The sequence below is a fragment of the Apis laboriosa genome, unplaced genomic scaffold, assembly GCF_014066325.1.
Source record: "Apis laboriosa isolate Shangri-la unplaced genomic scaffold, ASM1406632v1 scaffold29_cov151, whole genome shotgun sequence".
Lineage (NCBI taxonomy): Eukaryota > Metazoa > Arthropoda > Insecta > Hymenoptera > Apidae > Apis > Apis laboriosa.
In genome coordinates this window covers 1,065,739-1,086,363 of record NW_025222728.1, presented here as the reverse complement: position 1 = coordinate 1,086,363, position 20,625 = coordinate 1,065,739, and the positions used below count along the sequence as shown (strand labels likewise).

At 41.1% G+C, this 20,625-nt stretch overlaps 1 protein-coding gene across 7 annotated transcripts in view; it reads left to right on the top strand.

Moving 5' to 3' along the window:
• LOC122714319 overlaps window positions 1-20,581 on the top strand; it is a 35,503-nt gene extending 14,922 nt beyond the window's left edge. For 6 of the 7 annotated variants that reach the window (XM_043935572.1, XM_043935570.1, XM_043935569.1 and 3 more), the window contains 8 exons: window positions 10,879-11,219; window positions 12,439-12,787; window positions 12,867-13,195; window positions 13,290-13,665; window positions 13,775-14,027; window positions 14,099-14,287; window positions 14,386-14,523; window positions 17,662-20,581. In XM_043935572.1, the coding sequence (XP_043791507.1) occupies window positions 10,879-11,219; window positions 12,439-12,787; window positions 12,867-13,195; window positions 13,290-13,665; window positions 13,775-14,027; window positions 14,099-14,287; window positions 14,386-14,523; window positions 17,662-17,895 (2,209 nt within the window). In that variant the 3' untranslated portion in view covers window positions 17,896-20,581. The remainder of the gene's footprint in view (window positions 1-10,878; window positions 11,220-12,438; window positions 12,788-12,866; window positions 13,196-13,289; window positions 13,666-13,774; window positions 14,028-14,098; window positions 14,288-14,385; window positions 14,524-17,661) is intronic. The other variant, XM_043935566.1, reaches the window with a different exon arrangement.
• Window positions 20,582-20,625: the final 44 nt, after the last annotated feature.

Here is a 20,625-nt window from a genome sequence, read left to right as displayed (position 1 = left end):
AGGGTTTTATTACTAGGCGAGGTAGGTTAACGCTCAATGATAGGATAACGGCGATACGATTAAATGAATGAGATCGCGGGATAACCCCGTTCACGTTTTATCTTTTATCTTCCGTCAGGTTATTGGCCTGCGAACCAAGGGAGGAGAGCAACCCCCCTTACGAAGAGGTGTTACGATTTTATTAAACTGATCGCTATCTGGATTCGAAACACGGCAAAATTTCTTTCCAAAAAAAACAAATAATCACTTGTTACAAGTTGACAGCATTGTTGCTCCTTATAGCAATTATGTTATACTCGATACTTGAACTCGATATATAAATCACGCGATTAAGGACGCTACAAAAGAATCTGTGTGGAATAGATGGGAAAATTCACTTCGAACGAAGTCTCATTGGTTTTATTCGAAAAGCAACGAACGCGGGGCGCTAGTCAATTTTATTATCCCGCTAGCCGGATTAATATCTGGAACGGTAACAGGTTCTTTTATGGTGACCCTTCGCTCCCGCCTCCTCGTATAATTTATCGCATTCGCGTGGGTGCGTACACAGTCTCGCGACACACAGGCAACCTGCATCCCGAGTCGCTTTCCCTTTTTCGGAAATCCGGTTCCCCGCTTCCTTCCCTCTGATCCTAACCCAGTGAAGGAGGAAAAGAGACGACAGAAGAAAATCTCGCACATCCGCCTTTTCCGTCATTTCGAGTATTCTTTCGCTGCTCGCGTTTTTTTTCTTTTTTTTCCTCGAATAAAAATAGTGCAACGTTGACCAGAATCTGGAATTCCCCTCGAGGGGAATTTTTCTCGCCCCTTCTCGCTGGCGGCAATTTTAATCGAAAAGGGAAGGTGGAATTCGTAGACTCGTTACTCGCGATAATTTTAATCGAGGTATGAATGAAAATGGATAATGGGGAATTTTTTTTTTTTTTTTTTGTTGTTGTTGAGGGAAAGGTGATAAATCGTAGTTTCGTATAGACGAAACTAGCGTACGGGGAAAGACAGCTGCAGACAATACGCAATAACGAATGATAATTAATCGCTGCCTCCGAGAACAATGATTACATCTGCTCGGGTAATTTACGATTAAAGATTATTTGACGCTGAAATAACTCGTGCAACGTGTAATCGTAACCCGATTTTATTAATCCATTCGAAGATAATTATTGCGAGAATATTCTCCTCTGTCGTCTCTTTTGTTTAATAATACCACGTCCAATATTGTTCAATTGTTCTTTAGCATATATGTAATTAATTCTTAAACACATTCGATAACGTACAATCGATTGTTTGATATGTTATTTCACAGTAGTTTGTAAGGGAAAGTAACATCGATAAAACGACAAATAAATTTTTTTTACAAATTGTTTTAAAATACGAAGGAATAGTTGTTCGTTCTTTCGAACTTTTGTTTATTTGTTGTTCCGTTCCGTATTTTATTTAAACGTGTTAATTTAAACGAAAATGTAGACGCTCGCAAACATTTTCATTATCATATTATAGAACCACCCTAGTGTTCTCGTAGCTCAACAATGATAATGTACAAATGCACGCAATGTTTAGTCACTACGTCGGCAACAATCGCGCACGAAATAACAAGTTTCTCTCACTCATTAACACATAATCATTGACCAGAAATGTATCCACACTTGCACGTAATTCCAAAATGGCACGAGTGATCATACGTTGTCTCCCTTTGTGCGTATTCGTCGAACGAGCCCCAATGATTCACACTGGCTTGCGTCCAATTTCATTCATTTTTTCCATACGAGAACAAAACTGAAGCGAAGAAAACGTGCTCGTGTCTCGTAAGAATTTCTTCTTCCGTGAGAATGCCGCGTCACGAGCTCAATTTATCCACTCGAAATTTGCAATTGGAAATTTTTAAACGAGGCCGCTCGATCCTCCCTTGAATGGACGAAACTCAATTTAGGAGAAGGAAGCGAAAACTCGAGTTCGAATGAGCCAAGAGTGATTCAATGGATTCAAATTTATGCGAGTTCCTTTTTTTTTTCTTTTTTTCTTTTTCTCTCTTTTCTCTTACCCTTTTTCATCATCGAATCTCCGTGCGCACGGTCAAAAGAAGATAGCCTCGTTGTCTCGCGATTCTGGGTCGCGAACGTGTGCCCACGCTCAATTTATGCAAGTTGGTATCAGAGGCTGGAAAGTAGCCCCAATTGACACTAATTTTTCGAGTTTCTTCATTAAAATTATTCCTCCACGGGATGGGAAGGGAGGAACAGAGAGACGTTTTCGAAAGAAAGTCGACGTCGTCGACGGTTTTACCACGATATTTAAAATCCACCTGCGTTTTTTTTCTTTCCTTTTTTAAACCGCGCAAGGAATACAATTTCAACCGCGAATCGTTCGACACGCAAACGTCTGAAAAGTAATTAAGCTCTCGGGAATCGTTAACAATCGTTAATAACGGTGCGCATCGTTATTACGCATTCTCTCGTTGCACGTGCAATGCACGCGTTTTTATTTCCTGCCACCGACCGATTCGGATCCATCCACCATCGTCCCCGATAAAAATAACAACCCGACCGATTTCCAAAACCGACCGACCCCGAGAATAAATACGGATTTTGTCTCCTCTTGCGACCAACTTGCTGCCAAGGATTTACGCTCAAAAAAATCCTCAAGAGGAGGGAATTCTTCAGAGAGATATCTTCATCAGAAGAATGTCCATCAACTTCGAACGAATCTCGAACATGAAGGAAGTAACGACCGTCCCCGGATGATGGCAAACTCTCTCTCTCTTTCTCTCTCCCGATGATACGGTTCTCCATCTGCGTAAGTGATTTTCAATTCTCGTCACAATGCATTGTTGCAGTGACGAGGATGGAGATCGGTGGAGAGCGAGGGGGATATCTGGTTATCGAGGTGAAAGTCCGCTAATGAATTCGCTCGTTCCTCCCCGCGGTATTTCCGCGTTTCGTCCCGTCCTGAAAAGTTACTCGTCCGTCGAGGAAGCGTATTCTCTTTCTCTCTTTCTCTCTCGGCCTCGAGAGTTCGTTTGTTCGAGCTTCCGTTCGTGTGAGACGCGACGGATCGAAGGGAATAATCTGTCAATGCTCGCCAATGGTCCGCGTTGGCAAAGTTAATTGTTATTCCTGCCGCGTGGCGAAACAATGCTTGCGATTTCCTCGCGCTGCTTCATTAGAATCGTTTAGGCAATCGGTGACGAACGTTACGTCGCGATGTATTGTCTTGGTAATATCGACTTGGTAATAGCTTCCTTCGACGAATTACGAAGGCCGTTGAAAAAAAGAAATTGACGCGGTTACGAGGAATCGTAAAAGCGCCATCTCGGAAGCGGTGAGAATAATCTCGTTTGGCAAAATGGTTTAAAAAGGTTAGAAAGTAAAACTTTCTTTCCTTCGAGTAAACACGATCATCTACGTGTCCACCTACATGGACAATGAAATGAGTCACGTTCTAAGTAGGGGAAACGGAATCATCGATCGATCATTCATCATCGGTATTTAAAAGTATTTAACCAATCTTTCCTTCCTTTCGTGACATATTTTATAACTTCGAATGTAATGAAAATATATTTGTTTAAATATTATGCAATTCAAAAGTTCAAAAAAGTGCTATTCAATTTTCGAGACATTTGCGAGAAAAGAAAGAAAGAAATTAAATAGGAAAGAAATTCTCGTAGATCATTCGTGGAAAATTCACTCGCTTCCTCTCTCCTCGTCTTCTCCGTCTTCTTTAAGCACAGAGATGAAATTTTTGATTGCCCGAAACCAAAGTTCAATCCAATTCTGATCCCGAACGCGTGCAACATTTTTCTCGAATATCTTTCGACCCCGTTCTCTCTCGTCTATCTTAATCGCGGCGCGATCGTTCGAAGGGACGAAAAAAACAAAAGCCGGCTTTCTTGGCTGAGTCAAGAAGTCCAGTCCAGTTTGGCGGGGGATTGATTAATCGTTCGTTCCCAATGTAAACGAAAAGAAGCGCGAAAAGAAGAAGAAAAAGAAGAAGAAGAAGAAGAAGAATAAAGAAAGAAAGAAAAAAAAAAGAGGCGGTTCCGAAAGCAGCAGAGAAGCCGGCGTTCTCCTAATTTAGCTGACACAATTTTTCTCGGCGATCGTCGCGACGCTGCAACGCCGTTCCCTTTTGGTACGCGTCGTCGTCGCGTCCCGAAGAGAGAGGGATCGACGATCGTGCGCGCGGGGACGGAAGGGAAACACGGTTCAAATGTCACTGTGGTTTATTTTCGTTTATATATAGAAACGAGAGAGAGTTCACCCGGTGTCACTTACCCCTGACTACCGGCGACACTTGGAGGCACGGTGATTTTCGTGAAAAAGAGGGATTCTGTGATCCGTCCCCGCGATTCGAGCCGATTCGTCGCTGTTGTTACGCTTTCGAGATTACGATTTCGAACGATTTAAACGTAAAATAAAGGTTGAGATATTTCCCCTACGACATCGTCGATGATGAATTGATCACGGAAACGGAGGAGGAGGAGGAGGAGGAGGAGGAGGAGGAGGAGGAGGAGGAGGAGGAGGAGGAGGAGGAGGAGGAGGAGCGAGAGAGGTCGGAAATATTTGGAATTTTAATTAATTATTTTTCGGTATGAAAAATATTGCTCGAGGCTTAATTTAAGAAGCGCGCTTTCGAACGTAAGCAGCCACCACCACCACGGTCATCCATCCTTGCGGCTCGGTATAACCGGAAGATCGTCTTAATGCCGGTATTTAAACCGTGTCGCGGTGGCAGTGGCTCTCTATTTTAGGCTCGTCTCCCCTCGATTTACCGTTCATTTCGTAACTCAATATACTTTGCGAGCTCTCGACCACGACGTTTGGATAGAGTTACCTAGTACACCACGTCCGTGTCGTTCTCTTCCGAGGAGAACGGACTCGTCACTCGAAACTCGAAGTGTTATTTCGATCGAGGAGATGGTATCGTTGAATAAATAATTTTTCCAACGATGGATAGATAGATGGATCGATTCGATTTATTCGTTTAATAGTTTAATTAACTCTCTTCTCGCTCGAGGGTTTAAACGTTTGCGCAAACTGCATGCAAATATCGTATACGCGTACCATCTTCGCATTTAATGTCTCTTCGCTGACACCTGTGACTTGCAAAATCTTGAACAACCGTTCGACTTTCCGCTCACTCGGCAAACAGAAATGGTAGGAGAAATTGTTGGAGCCGAGGCTTATCCCGGCCGTGCACAAAATTCCAGAGTGGAATCGATAGGTATATCGTAAGTTCCTCTCCGCGAATGATTTTTCCGATAGAAAGTAGCGACTCGGATAGAAGGCGATATGTGTCGAAGAAGAAGGAACTCGAGGGGACGCGACTCGGCATACTTGATAAGTTGCTATCTTCCTCGACGGGCTGAACGCGATCCGCACAATAATATTCTACTATTCACAGGTTGTCCCGTGTTTAGAGAAACAGGAATAAAATCGAATGATAACACGATTCTTTCTATTTCTAGCATTCGTGATTGGCAAAGTTTTACAACAAGCTGCGCTCGTTTGCCGTAATATTTCATTTATTTGCCCGCGTGGCAAATCGCTTTAGTTACGTTTCAATGTACGAAAACATGCCAACATTGAGCCGATAAGTTATCACGTTCCCCGGTCAGAATCATTAGTTAACCGCAGCGAGATAAGCCCAGGTGTTTTTATCCCTCGTGCACATTGCGTTTTCTCCTCCCGTTTGTTTGAATGCAATACGCGCTATATTTACTCGCTCGAGCCGCCATTCAATCGATATTTATGAATGGAGTCGATAAACCAACGATCCTTCCCAACATTTTATCCCTTCGAAGCCCCTCCCCAATTCACTGTCCGCGACTATAAACACAGACTATTATATAAATGGATTGATTGACCGGCGAAAATGACGAGTGGCCGCGTTCCAACAAAAGCTGCAGCTTTCGATCGATCGAAAAAGTGGTTAGAAACCACTTTGTCGACGATTCACGCTCAGAGCTCTAACTCCGAGAAACTCCTATTTAGGTTTTTCCATTCCGTCCCAGCTGCACCCCTTGAATGGAGCACCACCACAACCATCGGCTTTGCCATATTGCATTTGAATTCATAGCTTCGCTCTCTGCATTCCCAGACGGCAGCTCTTGTTTCACGCTAGTCATGCGTGCGTCCCGACACGTATTTATGTCGTTGGAGGACTTTTTCGGTGACCAGGATACATTCGTTTCGGATCAAACGAGCGGGAGGCCCCCGTCTCAGACGCGCGAGAAACACGTCGCATCCCAACGCGACGTGGAATTTTTTTCCAACTCGTTTCAAACAACAACGTTTTAATCGTTTCGTTGAAAAGATTACCCCGTACCGAGAAACCAGTCTGATTCTCGAGAAGAATCTGTGGGACGGTGGAGGATCTCCTCCACCTCTTCGCTTTCCTCGTTTACCGTTCGTCTATTTCCGTGTACCTTGGAGGAAATCGCTGTCTGTGATTTATGGATCTGGTAATTGAAACCGACAAGCACCGGCTCGTGTCACCGAAGGGAAAGGGTGGAAGGTTTCTCGTCCACGTGAGAGTTAGTCGTCGACTAACGATTCTTCCGTCAACAGGAACGTTTCCCGAAGAAACCGAGGAATAAATATTTAAATTTCGATTAGGAATGCGTAATGTGAATGCGTGTACATACGTAATTTTAAACTTCGTGAATTAATTTCAGAAGACATAAAGAGCAAAGCGCTCGTCCATCGTAAATAAAAATATCAAATATTTAGGGATATTAATGGTAAAAAAGATAATTAAAAAAAGGGGGAAGAGGAGAGAGAAAAAAGGAAGGCTCCAGCTGGTTACGAATGCTTTATTGAAGAGCAGAGTCTTTGAAAAGGTTTCTCGAAAGAGAGGGTTATTAACCCTTCGAACTCCTCCTCCGCGACTACTTTGCCGCTCTTACGAACGTGAAATCGAACGCACGAGCTTCTCTTCCGATGCGTGAACTTCTGTGGAAATGGTACGCGTGCCAGACACGTGTTCAAGCCACTAACCTCGTATTTTTCTACCCCACTTCCGCCACTAATAACATCTATTCATCACACGCTCTTCATAAACTTTCCAATACTCGATATTCGACATTTTTCTTCCTTTCCCCGTTTTGTGCGCAAACAGGGCAAATAATGTTTTTTTGCCCCTCCTATCTCAACGTAAAACAAGAGAAAAAGAAAAAAAGGAACCATCTGGATACATCCGTGTGCATTTCTCACTCTTCGCATCAAAAATTTGCAATATTACCCGATCGTTTTATTTTCCTCGGATTGCAGGATTTAGAAAGGGAAAATAATAAAAAAAAAAAAAAAAATCTGTAAGACGTACACAAACTTGTTCTTCTTCGAATCACGAGTGCAAAGGTGTAATAAAAAAATGGATATAAAGAATTCGAAAATCTTGGTTGATGGAACGATGATGGTTATTCCGGTGGAGGGGAAGGGTAGGGGGGAAGCGAGGGGAAGCGGCTCGTGTGCTTTCGTGTGGTTTTTTGAGTGGTCCCGAAATATCCTCGTGCCGGGAGCACGAGGGAAGATAAAGAGAGAGGAGAGAGAGGGAGAGAGTGCGTTAGAGCCGTAGAAGAGAGAGATGAGATGGGAATGCCAGTCTTCGGTAACTAGTCATCCTAGCAACGTGCCCTCGCGAGTTCTTGCCGGTTGTGACAAAGGTCGGCCCAAAGAAGAAGAAAGATCCCGTGTTAACCTCGTCGTTCTCTCGTGATTCATCATTGGACGATATTTTCGATCGAGCTACTACTATCACTTTCCATTTCGGAAATGGTGGAAACGATAAATCTGGGCGAAATGAGAGAGCGCGGAAAACCGATTGCAAACACGGTGGTCTAAAGTCGCGAAGTTTCGATCGATGTTGCCTCGATCTTAGCCGCTCGTCCGCCGCGATTCAACGATCGGGCGATAAATGGGCGGCGATCTCTCGGGAATTTAAACGTAGCTCGAATCGATTTTTCGAAATCGCGAGTAATCCTGGCACCGATATCATCGTGTAATAAATATTCTGTAAGGATCGTGGAAGATTAGGGAGCTCGATGAGCCACGATTGAAAATGCCCCTGAAAATCGAAAGTGGCACCTACACGGTGAACCCCGTAGCAAAGAAGAACGTCTCCAAGTTCCTGCTTTGGAAACATTGGCGTAGGAGGTATGACGATGCTCTCTTTTTTTTTCTTTTTTTCTCCCCTCCGTGACGAATTGTTACGATTTTCGTGAGCATACGATTTCATCGATCGTATCTCGGCGCTGGATACTCTTCAGTAGTTGCAAACTATAAGCTTTCCATTTCTTTCTTTTCTCTTCTTTTCTTCTCTTCTAGATAAATAATGCATCGTGCGCGAATCCAATCTTTCATCACCGTAGTATATTTAATTCACCGTGAAATATCGTTTCCATATAAACCTATATATTTAACAGGCGTATTCTCGCAAATGCAACGAACCGTTTTATTTATCCAACAACAGTTTCACTGTTCCCATTGAGACGGCTCCCTTGATCCCTCGTCCCGCGATAATCTTCTTTTCGCCGGTTTTTATTCGACAGTGTCTCGTACTCGTTAAGGTTAACGAGGTGTAATTACTCGATTGAGAAATGAATTTTGACTCGAAGCTAGTGAAACGAAAGCTTGGTAAAAAAATAACGACGCGATCTCTTCGATCGGCGAGCGATCATCTGTTTTAGGTGTCGTTCCGACCGACACCATTTACCAAATTCCCCTACACTTACGCGTCTACGCGTATACGTATATCTATTCATCGTCAATCGCATTCACGATCCGAAGCATGATCCGATCACCTTGCACTATCTTGGCATACCTTTGCTTCGCTGCACGTCACGTACTACGCCATCATAATCCGTAACACGTTTGCAAATAGATGAGCCTGCACTCGACGAGCTGCACAAGAGAAAAGATGAAGTTGTTGCAAATCGAATGTTTCAAAGAATTCGCGCGAAGAAATGGTATCCAAATTGTCATTTGGAAAGCGTGATTGATTGTATAATACAGTCCCATGTGTGTGTGTAACTAACAGTCTTATGTATATATATATATATATATTTTTTTTTAACAAAATTGAAAATCGTTTTTCTCTGTGAATGTGTATGTTTCTTTTTTTTTTTGTCACACGAATAATGTAAAATTATCCAATTAATCTGCGTATTCGTATAACTACTAATCAATACAAGCAATTTTGGGATCCCTCGAATCCCTCTCTCTCTCTTTCTCTCTTTCTTTTTTCCTCTCGATCGATTACTCGTCGCACGCGCAAATCATTCCTTTTGAATGCATGCGATCTCTCGAGAGTGAATCGTAATCGATCGAGCTTCACCGGCTTGTGATTATCGCCACAAATTGGCGCGATTCGTGGAAAATTGCCGCGAGCAAACGAATTAGCGTGCAATTAGTGCACGGTGTTAATCCGACCGAAATAATTAAGCTGCTAATTAGAGAACGATCGTAAATAGCGATGCTAATCTGGAGTTAAAGAAATTGATTTTTAATTCCATAGATCTCTTTAGAGATTTTTACATTCTTCTCGCTTTCAGCCCTTAAACTCTTGAAGCTTTCATCGAATCTTTCATCGATCTTGATTCTCTCTTCATCGCTATTTGCTCATCGCATGTTGAAGCGAAAATGTTGTGAAAAAAAGGGGGGGGAGGGGGAAAAAAGGGAAAATTGGAAACTCGTGCTATGCGCATAATAACATATGTGTCGATTTATTACGGTCCCGTTTATTACGTTCTTCCACCGTACGTGTACGAATCGTAAAATTAGATCCACGAGGATGAGTTTACACACGCGTTATTTGCTTTTTAAAGTCGCGGTACCATCGGGGGGACCATTCTTCTTCCGTGATACACGATGATAAAATTGTTTGCTTAACCAGTGGCACGATTATGCGCGAAATTATCAAGATTCACGGAGCATGCAATTCAGTTAAGCAATCGTCTAATTGTTCCGTACGATTTTCCGCTTTGTTTTCTAATCGTGAACGCGTTATCGTGGCGAAATTACGACGTTTTTTCTTGAATCGATTCTTGAGCGCGATTTTTCTTTTCCTTTGCTCCCCCTTCGTTCGATCGAGAACGAGAGTGAAAGATCGTTCTATCTATTTAAAGGAGTTCGGTGAAAGTTAACATTCAGATTTTTTTTTCTTTTTTTTTTTTTCTTTTTCTTTTTTCTTTTTCGGTTACGAGATAGCACCAGTTTCCAATTAATGGCCGCGATGCCCTCGAGCTTCGTTCCATCGTGAAAAAAAGGATTAATCCGATGCGGTTTTTCTGTCTTCTGTTGAAGGGGGAAGGGAAAACAGGCGGAACGAGTCGAAGCTTGATTCTAATTCGTTCCGCTTTCACGTAATTCCGCCGAACGTTTATAACGTTGATAATATTTCTCCTCTCGAAGGTATAAAAAATTGACAGGCCGACAATGGAACGTAATCATTGGTTGCATTGGAACGTGAAATCGGCACGTTTCTCACGTTTTATTTCTAACGTTGACACGGAGGAACGACTCGAGAGCATCGAGCCAATTGGCGACAAAATTCCACGACGAGTCGTTACGTCGAAGATGATGGATTTTATATTCTGAAATAATCTCTCTCTTTTTTAAACGCGAAATAAAATCTGCCTCTCTCGATACGACCACCATCACCTTCGCGCCAACGAAGAAAAATATACGTTTCGAGGTGTAAGGAAATAATTTCCTCCACCTCGACACGTTTTCTCGTCTCGAAGAAACTCTTTTCGAAGAAACGTCTTCTTCGCGACTGAACGACTGAAATGAAAAATGAAATAAAAAGAGAAAAAAAAAAAAAAAAAAAAAAAAAAAAAAAAAAAAAAAAAAAAAGAAATATGAAAGAGATCGCGGGACAAAAAAGGGGGAAAAAACTCAACAGTGTGCACGAGGACCGCGGGGACGAGGATCGTCGACGGGCCAGCGGTCAAACACGTGGTGGCGGCGAGGTAGCGGGCCTGGAGGACGTCGGCGACTGCTGCGCCGCGACGCTGACGCCGTCGGTCCCAGGCGCCGCCGGCATCAGATCGAACCGCCGCACAAGGCCCCTCTCCCTTGCTGTGCAACCACTTAATTATCGCCGCCTCGATCCGGATCCGAAAATCGCCGTCAACATCGTAACCAGCCACCATCCCAACATGACTAGCCAGGAGAGCATCGGCAGCTGCAGTCTGGACGTCGATCAATCCGCGTCCGACCGATCAGGTTGGCTATCTTCGATGTCTAGCGTTTTTTTTTTTTTTTTTTTTTAAAGGCACAGGGAGGAGAGGGGAAGGAGGATATCTCGATACGCCGGTAGTCTTTTTTTGCCTATGACGTATCACGCCCCGTTCCTCCTCCCGTCCGTGAATAGATAAAGATCAGGGAAGGGGAGGGGGGGGAGGGGGGGGGGAAGTTGACAAGGAAGTTAAAGAGCGAGCGTGTTATTAGCATTTTATCGGCTGAAATTCACAATCGTAATTGTAGTAGTAAGCCGAGGCGTTTTTTTTTTTTTTGCCGCGCCCCCCAGCCGACAGAATGGTAAAAATTATGGAAAATTATGGTTCGGGTGCGTTTGAGCGCGGATCGCGTTGGAATTGGATCGCGTGGAGGTGTTATCCATCCGTGGAGGAATCGAGGGGTCGTCCCCTCGAGGATGACCTTGCACTTGACGCGTCGTCGAAGGCCACGCAGAACGGGACATTCATCGTTGCCGAATGCAACGAATTTTAGACGGGACGATCTTGGAACGTTCAAGGTTACCAGAGTTTCCCTCCACCTTCTTCTCGCGGATCGTTCCTTTTCGGCCGCGGGTGCCGATCGAATTTAGATCGTAGACGAGTGCAGAAGCAAGTGCAGGGCAACCAGCTTCTTTCTATCGCCAGTGCCAAGAAGAGCAGAGGAGATGCAAAGAGAGAGAGAGAGAAAGAGAGAGGCGTTTCTCTCCTCTTTTGCATCGTGACTCTCGGCCAGCCTCTTGCCATTCCAGGGTTATTCCTGTGTCGCGTCTCGTACGGGCACGTTTCAACATTTCCGTTTCGCCCTCTCTTCGTAATCTCCGCTTCTATTTGTCCGCCGGGGATAAATCCGCTTCTTCCCTTCTTCTCTGTGGCTGGTTTCTTTTCTTTCGCTCTTCATGGGATTCGTGTTCAAGTGTATCATCGTTTGGATCGTTCTCAATTCTCAACTCTCTCTTTCTCTCTCTCTCTCTCTCTCTCTCTCTCTCTTTTTCTCGAGGATTTGAAAAAGGCTCGCGGTACAAACCGATCGACTAGACCCTCTTCGCGATTGGCATTGCGTGCGTTGAGATAAGAATTATGAGAGAATATGAGATCGGATCGATATGAAAATTAGAGTGCGTTATGGAAATGTAGAGGAGAGCGTGGTAGGTCTCGTCTCCATTCGACCGGGTCTCGTGTATCAAACGGTGGATTCCCCTTTGCAGAGAATACCATAGATACTATATCGAAGAAGACGTTGCACAGTCTGAATTTATCTTGCAACGGTGACTCGGTTTCTTCGTCGGATAATCTGGCAAACGGTAGCAGTGAGACGCTGCAGAAGTCGCATTTAACGCCAGATGAGAAATTGAACGTCAGCAATGGTCATCGAAGCAGTCCGGAACCAGAGCAGCTGACAGTGAAGAAACCTAGTTACTTGGGCCTGGCGTGTAGCATCAGCGGTTATTCCGGGATCAATAGATACGATAGCAAACTCAGGGAAGGATTTCGATCGAGGGACAGTAGCCCTGGGACCAGGTTGATCACTCGAGACACTAGCCCAGCAAGTTTCAGGTAAGAACAATTCTCGACCGAGTTGTAATTTCTCTTTTTCCTTCTTTCTAACACGTTTCCACGAAATTGTTTCTTTCAGATCGAACGAATATCTGAACGTACCGGCGCATCCTCATCCACCTAAGAGCCAATCAATTTCCCCTCTAGCTATGGACAGACAAAACGGTTTCTCGAACGGTTTGAAGGAAGAGTGTAAAGTGGAGGCTTACAGGGAATCGAGAAACTCGATAGGTATATATCAGGGTTACTCGGAAGTCGACAAAGGCGTCTTGACGACATTCCCTGAAATTAGCCCGGTCATATCTTCCACACCTACGAAACGCAGCCCTGGAGTTTCGCAGATGATGTCTTGTAGCCAACAGAACAAACATTTCTCGGTAACTTCCCCGAAGCGAGATGCCGCCAGTCGTGAGTAAAAAAACTCGATAAAATTGTTCGGGTATCATTTCGATCGCGTTAAAGTAAATAAATTTTCTTGTTATCATGTACGAAATGTTTTCAGTTGCGAGCGTCTCGCTTAACGAAACGAACGTATTGAACGGGTCGACGGAGGAAGTAGGTAGTCAGATGATGAGCAACACTCCGAGCAGCGAGAAATCTTTCATCCAACAGCGAGTGGAACGGCTCTACGGGCCCGGGGCTCTCGCCCAGGGTTTCTTCTTCAAACGCAGCACTACCAGGCTGAACACTAGCGATACCGTTTCCAACAAGTCTAGTAACAACAACGACGTTTCGATAGAGAACGCAAATACGGAGGAATCGTTGAAGAATTTGCCCGTGTTGAGACACCTGAGACCAGAGTTTCGAGCTCAACTTCCCGTGGTCAGCCCTAGAAGACCTACGGACGGCTCGGAACAAATTCTCAAACCTCTGCAAAGGTAATTCTATCGGTCGAGTCGGTAAAGGACGATCACGTTAAACGATACGCTAATGATGGGGATACGATTACTTTCTTCTTTTTTCTTTTTTTTTTCTTTATCGTGTCAGGGTGTCGCCGGTGTCTCGAAAGGTCGAGCAGAAACCAAAAATACCAGCTGCTACGAATTTAGATGGGAATTTAAGCGATAGTAACGCGCAGGAATTAAGTTCTAGCGTGACTAGCATCCCGGATCAACAGCCAGCTGCGCCAAAAGTAGTCTTACCTGTCTTAGAATCGAGCGCCAGCTCGACAAATGTGGCGAAACAGGTTCAGGAGGCGGAGAAAACGGTCGAAGAGAAAAATGGACATTACTTTATGAAGGTATACCTAATTGGAATGAAGTTGGACGTTGAAAGAAACGTTTACCGACATTCTTCGCTCGATTGTTACAGTTGCTGAAACAGGAGACGGACAGACTGCTCTCTTTAGCCGCGTTAGCGGAAGCGGAATTGTCCAGTAGTGGCGATAGCGTCCCACTTCCGGAAGAGGCAGCCGGAAAATTGCGCTCAGCCGCTGGCAAAGCTAGACTACTCGCTTCCCAAAAGATGCAACAATTCGAGGGATTGTGCCAGAAAAATATCGTAATATCTCCATTTATCTTTCATTTTATTCTAATAAGAATCGAATAAAATAGTAATTCATAAATTCACAACGAGATTAAAAACGTCTTTGGATCCAGAACCAGGTACCTGGCGAGGAATTCCCAACGACGAACGAAGATCTGGCTGGTTTCTGGGACATGGTGATGTTACAAGTGGTCCAAGTAAACGAACTATTCGATCAGATAGAAAAATTGCGCAGTTCTCAGTGGCAAGAGGTACGTTCAGTTTCTGTTCATCCTCAGACAATCGATTCTTTGAAGCCTCTTGAGAACAATTTTTATTCCCACGAGAATTCCCACGTAAATAACGTAAAGCCAGCTGAACTACCCACCCGTACATACTGCTCCCAATCTGTTACCGCTAAACGTGTACGATTCGATGATAAAATATTCGTCAGAGAGGAAAAACCGAATTACGTTAAAAAAGATTCCTCTGTATCCCAAATACAATTCCCGCTCGAGGCACGTTTATGCGACGATGTGTTCCAAGGTTTAAACTTTCCCCAAAATTTAGAGAAGCATGGGAACTATTATGAAGATTATGATCTAGATTACGAGAACGATCCGTTTCTTTGTGAAAATTTAAACGAGATAAAATCGATGGAAAATGATAGCATTCCTCTTAATCCGTGCACTTCGTACGTAATCAATTACGTGAAATCGTTACAGCCTGACGTGAATTCGTTTTATTTTGAGAACGTTACACCGTCATATGATAAATATAATTTATATTCTGACGACGATTATCTTGAGAAAGATTTTTCGAGGAAATTCGAAGTGATTTATAAGAAACAGAATGATGAGTTTAAACAGAGGAAAGATAATTATTATTGCGACAAGGCACAGAATAATTCGTTTACGAAAAATAGGCAAAGTGACGTGCAAGAGAAAAAAAGTAACACGCACAGCGGTGGAAAGAATATTTCTCAATTTGTCAATAAAAAAAGTATAGTCGAGGACAAAAAATTGGAAAGCATTCGACCGAAAGCTAAGTCCTGTAGCCCCGTAGGGAGGATACTCAACAACGAGACTAATCGAAGAGCAAGATCGCATACTCCAGAAATCAAGCCCCAGAAAAACAATTTAATTAAGCCACGTAGTGGCGACGCGCAAAAGCCTTGTAATTTAAAATCTATCGTTACGCGGAAACGGGAAGAGAAAGTTTCGATTCCATCGAAAAACGACAAGTTTCCTTATAAAAGTTTCTCTCCGCGTAAAGAAAATGTTAAAAATGTCGTATCGTTACCAAACGATATTAAAGAATTGTCAAAAACGAGAAAGAACAGTTTATCGGCTGATAATCAGCCGAAAACCGAAAAGGTTATCAACGATAAAGTTGATAAAGATAACACGAATAAATTATGCGCAATAAACATATTGCATGGGAAATTAGAGAAAAATTTTCTTGCGATAAATAAGAAGAACGTGAAAAAAATTAATCATAATTGTAAGAAGAAGTTTAATTTTTCTATCGTGCGCGATATATGGTCGAATCTCGACGTTACGGAGAATAAGCACAAATCGCAAAGTAAGCTAAATACGAGCATGGAAAATTGTACTTATTCTGGAATTTGGAAGATAAAGAAAGATCTAGAAGATTCTAAGAAAGAAAAAGTAAAAGAGAGAATAAAAGTATCGCCTAAAAAGTTCGAGCGAGAGTCTAGAAAAGAGCAGATAAAAGAATTGCCTAAAAAAATCGAGCAAGAGTCTAGGAAAGAGCAAGTGAAACAACAATTGCATAAAATGGTGAAAGGAGAGGCAGAAGTCTCGTCTGAAACATCCAATAACATTGCGTGGAGATTAAGCGATTCGAAACCTTTCATTCCATTGTCCCAAGAAACTCTTCGCCAATTAAGGCAAGTGTACAATATCGAGCATCACTTGAATATATCTGCAAATTTAAACAAATCGGAAAAACTAGAAAGAATGAAGGTTTACGATAAGAAGAGAAAAGAGAATGGCAAGTTCCAAGAGGACGAACTCGTTAAAAATAATTCGATCACGAGTAATTCTTTATACGATACGTCAGAGGATAATATTCCAAATTCGAGCTTTGTAAATTTACAAGATGATTTGAAAACGAAAGTCGAAATTTCAAATCCTATATCCGAAGTTATAAATTCTATGCCTAAAAGTCGTGATTTTTCGATCCAATGTCTAATTTCTAATTTGACGTCCAGTGTGGTAGAAACGAAAAATGAATCGACTTTCTTCGCAAATAATATCACCGACAATATCCCGAAAGTGTCCAAAACGGATGAGATAGAGAATAAAAATAACGTCACCGACAATGCCTTAAAATTGTCTAAGAAGGATGACGAGATGCGGGATATAAATAATGTGACGGATAATATCACAAAATTGCTTAAGAAGAACGACGAGATGCACGATACGAATAATACCGCAAATGATATCCCAAAATTGTCTAAGAAGAACGATGAGATACAAAACTTTTTGTCCACTTTAATGTCTTCGTTAAGTGCTGATATTGTGTCTAAAGTCGCGAATCGTAATGCCTCTAAATTAAAAAATAATTTAAACATTAAAAAATTAAGTTACGGTTTAATTACAAAAAATATAAAATCGTCAGATGTCGATGCTAACGTAGTCATGGATATTTCGCAACATGTTCATTCGGATTTCGTTATTCGTCCCTTATTCAATCAAAAAAATGGCAAAAATATTAAATCCATTAATTTAAACAATTATCTACCGTTGAAAAAAGGATTTCACGCGAATCCTTATTTCGAAGAATTGAAATACATGCAATTGTTTCCGGACAATATCGAAATTCATTCGAATTCGCCTAATGCTAAAAATTTCCTCAGAATGAGGCACATATACACGTTTCTCAAATCGAATCGAACTCTTTGTAGATTATCGTTGTATTTATATGTATACGGTATTCTGAGTCTTGTTCTTATATTTTTAAAAATCGGCTGTTACATCCTGAATCCCAACGTTTTATATAATTTTTTCTAAATTAAATCACCATTAACAACGATCAAATGTAATCCCCTTGCATTTCTAGAATAAATGTCTTCTTCTGCCTCCGGTATTTCTTTAAATTTTTGCAAAAGTATAAAAGCAAACGAGGATCAAAGAATTCATCACCAGTTTTAGAAAAATTATCAAGAAGTTCAAGATGGATCATACTTCTATAAGTATGTTTTTCCTCGCCATCCACCTTTCCCTTCATCTTCTTTCAATTCATTTCTTTTCAACCTTGATTTCTTCTCCATTCCTCTTGATTTCTTTAAATTTCTCCAACACCTCTGTCTATCGTTATACTCTCGACTCTTTAATAATATCTCTCTAATTTTTTCCTTTTTTTCTTTTTCTTTTTTTTTCCAGACCGTGCCGGAGAAAAAGACGATTACTTCAATTCCGCAGAATGGTAGCACCGCAAAACGTCGCGTCCCACCAATTCACAAATCAAAATCGACGGCCAACAGCGAGGCGAATAAAAAAGCAAGGGAGGCGAGAGAACAAGCTCGAAGGCAATTGATCGAGGAGAAAAGACGAGCGATGCGCTCGAATGCGAAAAATTCCGAGAATACCGTAAAGATCTTCGCCCCCGATACGTAACGAAAAAAAAAAAAAAAAAAAAAAAATAATAACAATAATGGCGGCGGATCTGTTGAGTAATTTTTAGCAGCGTTTTTTTGGTGACGCTTACGCCTCGAGCCAAATCAAATTGCGGTATTTTTTATGCATTTTCTTGAACAACTCCGAATCTCGTCGAGCTGTCTGGCGAACAATTGATCGAAGCTTTTTCATTGGCGATTAAATACGATGCTCATTGGTTCGCGTTCGAGCCCGACAAGCCTATGTTATTAATAGTTTGATGACAATTAAACGCCCAGACTGCTCGATATGTGGAGTTGATTATAAACAATTACCGATATGCTTCGATTACAATCAAACTCGCTTTATATCGTTAAATAGGGTTGAGCGTTGTGGGGCACCACACGAGCAATAAAAGGCCGATTCATGGTATATAATTGATAGATGATTAGGACGATCGATTTTTTTTTTAGAGATTGATTTTTATATAAAATACGAAAAAGAACTGGATCCAGATTAATACGAAATGAAGTTTTTAATGATTTTATTAATGATATTTTATTAATGATGTTTTTCGTCTCACGCTCTGTCTCACACACACGTTCGTTTCACTTCGATTTTACACGCTGTGATGTTTCGTGCTAATCTTGTTACGTTTTATATCAATTTACGCTCTCGTTCGATTTATATAATACGATATTTAACGTTCAATCTACGAACGGAATAGCACAGTAATTTTGAGAGCATTCTCGGCTCTTTGTTTCACGTTTCTTTTTTGTAAGATAATTATGTCGAGAAGAAATCGATGGGGAAGAAGAAGTTATTCGATGAGAAAATAAAACAATCCGGATGATAAACGAATGGTAAAAGATATTTTGATTTTTCGTATTAGAAACAATAAAGAGACTGCTCCTTGTCTACAGGAATTTTTATATATATATATATATAAAAAAAAAAAAAAAAAAAAAAAAAAAGCTGAAAGAGAAAAAAATTATTCGAGCCGGATTGTCAGATCATGTTTCCATAATTGCGTTTCTTCAGCGATCACGGGTAACTTATATTTATATATAAATTACATGTGGAAAGAAACGATAAATGATCGCTAATGAATTTAAACTTAAAGATCAAGAGGATGAAAAAGTTTATAATTTATCCTGAACTTGTCCTGTTAGTCACAAATTAGCAATTTAATAATAATAATAATAAACTTGGTTCAAGAATTTAAAGACAAATACTTGAAACATATTGGTTGAACCTTGAACCAGATATATAATTCTTATCGCATAGTTAATGTACATAATATTAACGATCGTTTACAAGCAAACTGCATTTGCCTAATGAATTCTGTTTGCAAAACGTCGATGAACGATCGAAATCGAGAAAGGATATCGTGAAGCTGAAAATTAAAATCAAGAAAGATTCCTATTATTTTTATTATATGTATCATCGTTTTTTTTTTTTTTTTTTTTTTTTCTTTTTTTTAACGTCTCTAATTAATATTACTATTTTTTTAAACTTAATCGTTATTTTGATCGCGTTGATTAACACCTCTCGCGAGGAAATCTCCCTTCACCCTCCACCCTTCCAAAAAAAAGGAAAAAAATGAAATATCATAATCGTTGAATTAATTTTGCAAAATGCATAATAGAATAGGAAGGTAAAGTGTGTTAAGAGTCCTAGCGCAAAAATCACACGTTTGTCTTAAACTGACATTCCCGTAGAGAACGGTCTTCAGATAGTTTAATTCCCACGTTAATTTTAAGATGTATCTGATAGATAAGCTGGCGTTAGCAGGTGTAAGTAGAGCTCGTCCAACCAAATAACACGCGCTACCTAATTAAATACTCGGTAATATGATGGTGAGTGTGTCGCGATATTTTCACGATGGTATCGATTTTAAAATACGCTGATGAATTTTATCATTAATTGCTCCGTGCTCGTTGAAGGGAAAGGCAGAACGAAAAAATGAAATAAACGAAAAAAAAAAAAGAAGAAGAAGAAGAACATTTTCCGAAGCGTCGCTCCGCACGCGAATACACGCAGGAACGACGTATCAAGCCGCGTTATTTATTGACTGTTAATTCCCTTGGTGCCTTGATTATTTATATACGTGTGTACATAAAATCGACTGACAGCCGACGATTCTCTCGTCGATATTTACGTTCGATCGCTTTCGATCGGAAGGAAACAACAAACGAGTCGATAAATGAGAATGAAATGAAGACACGTTTGAGAGCTTCTTTCTTCGATCAATTCGATCGATTGATTAATTTCATCCGCGCACTCTCGATCGAGGAGGCAAGGAATCGAGGTTATTCACTTTTGTTCTCATTTATCCGTTTCGCCTAAAAGAGGAAAGATAATTTTTGACAACGATCTATTTTAGATTTTTCGAATTAGCGAGTTTATCCAAAAATTTTTTTTTTTTTTTTTCTTTCTTTTAATATTTCATCGATTATTTTTTAACCGCAACAACAATACCGTATACCGCGAACGACTGTATGCGATGCATGAGAGATTATTATGTGTGGCTGGAGAAAAAAACGAGCGATTGCAGGCAAATTTAATTAATCGTGTAATTTACAGAAGTCGATATTGTATTGTGTATATTGGCCAGCACAACAGAAATCACACGTATCGCAATTTGTTTTCTCTTGTACTCTTATTATTATTATTATTATTATTATTATTATTATTACTATTATTATTATTATTATTATTATTTTTATTATTATTATTAGTTTTTCAAGA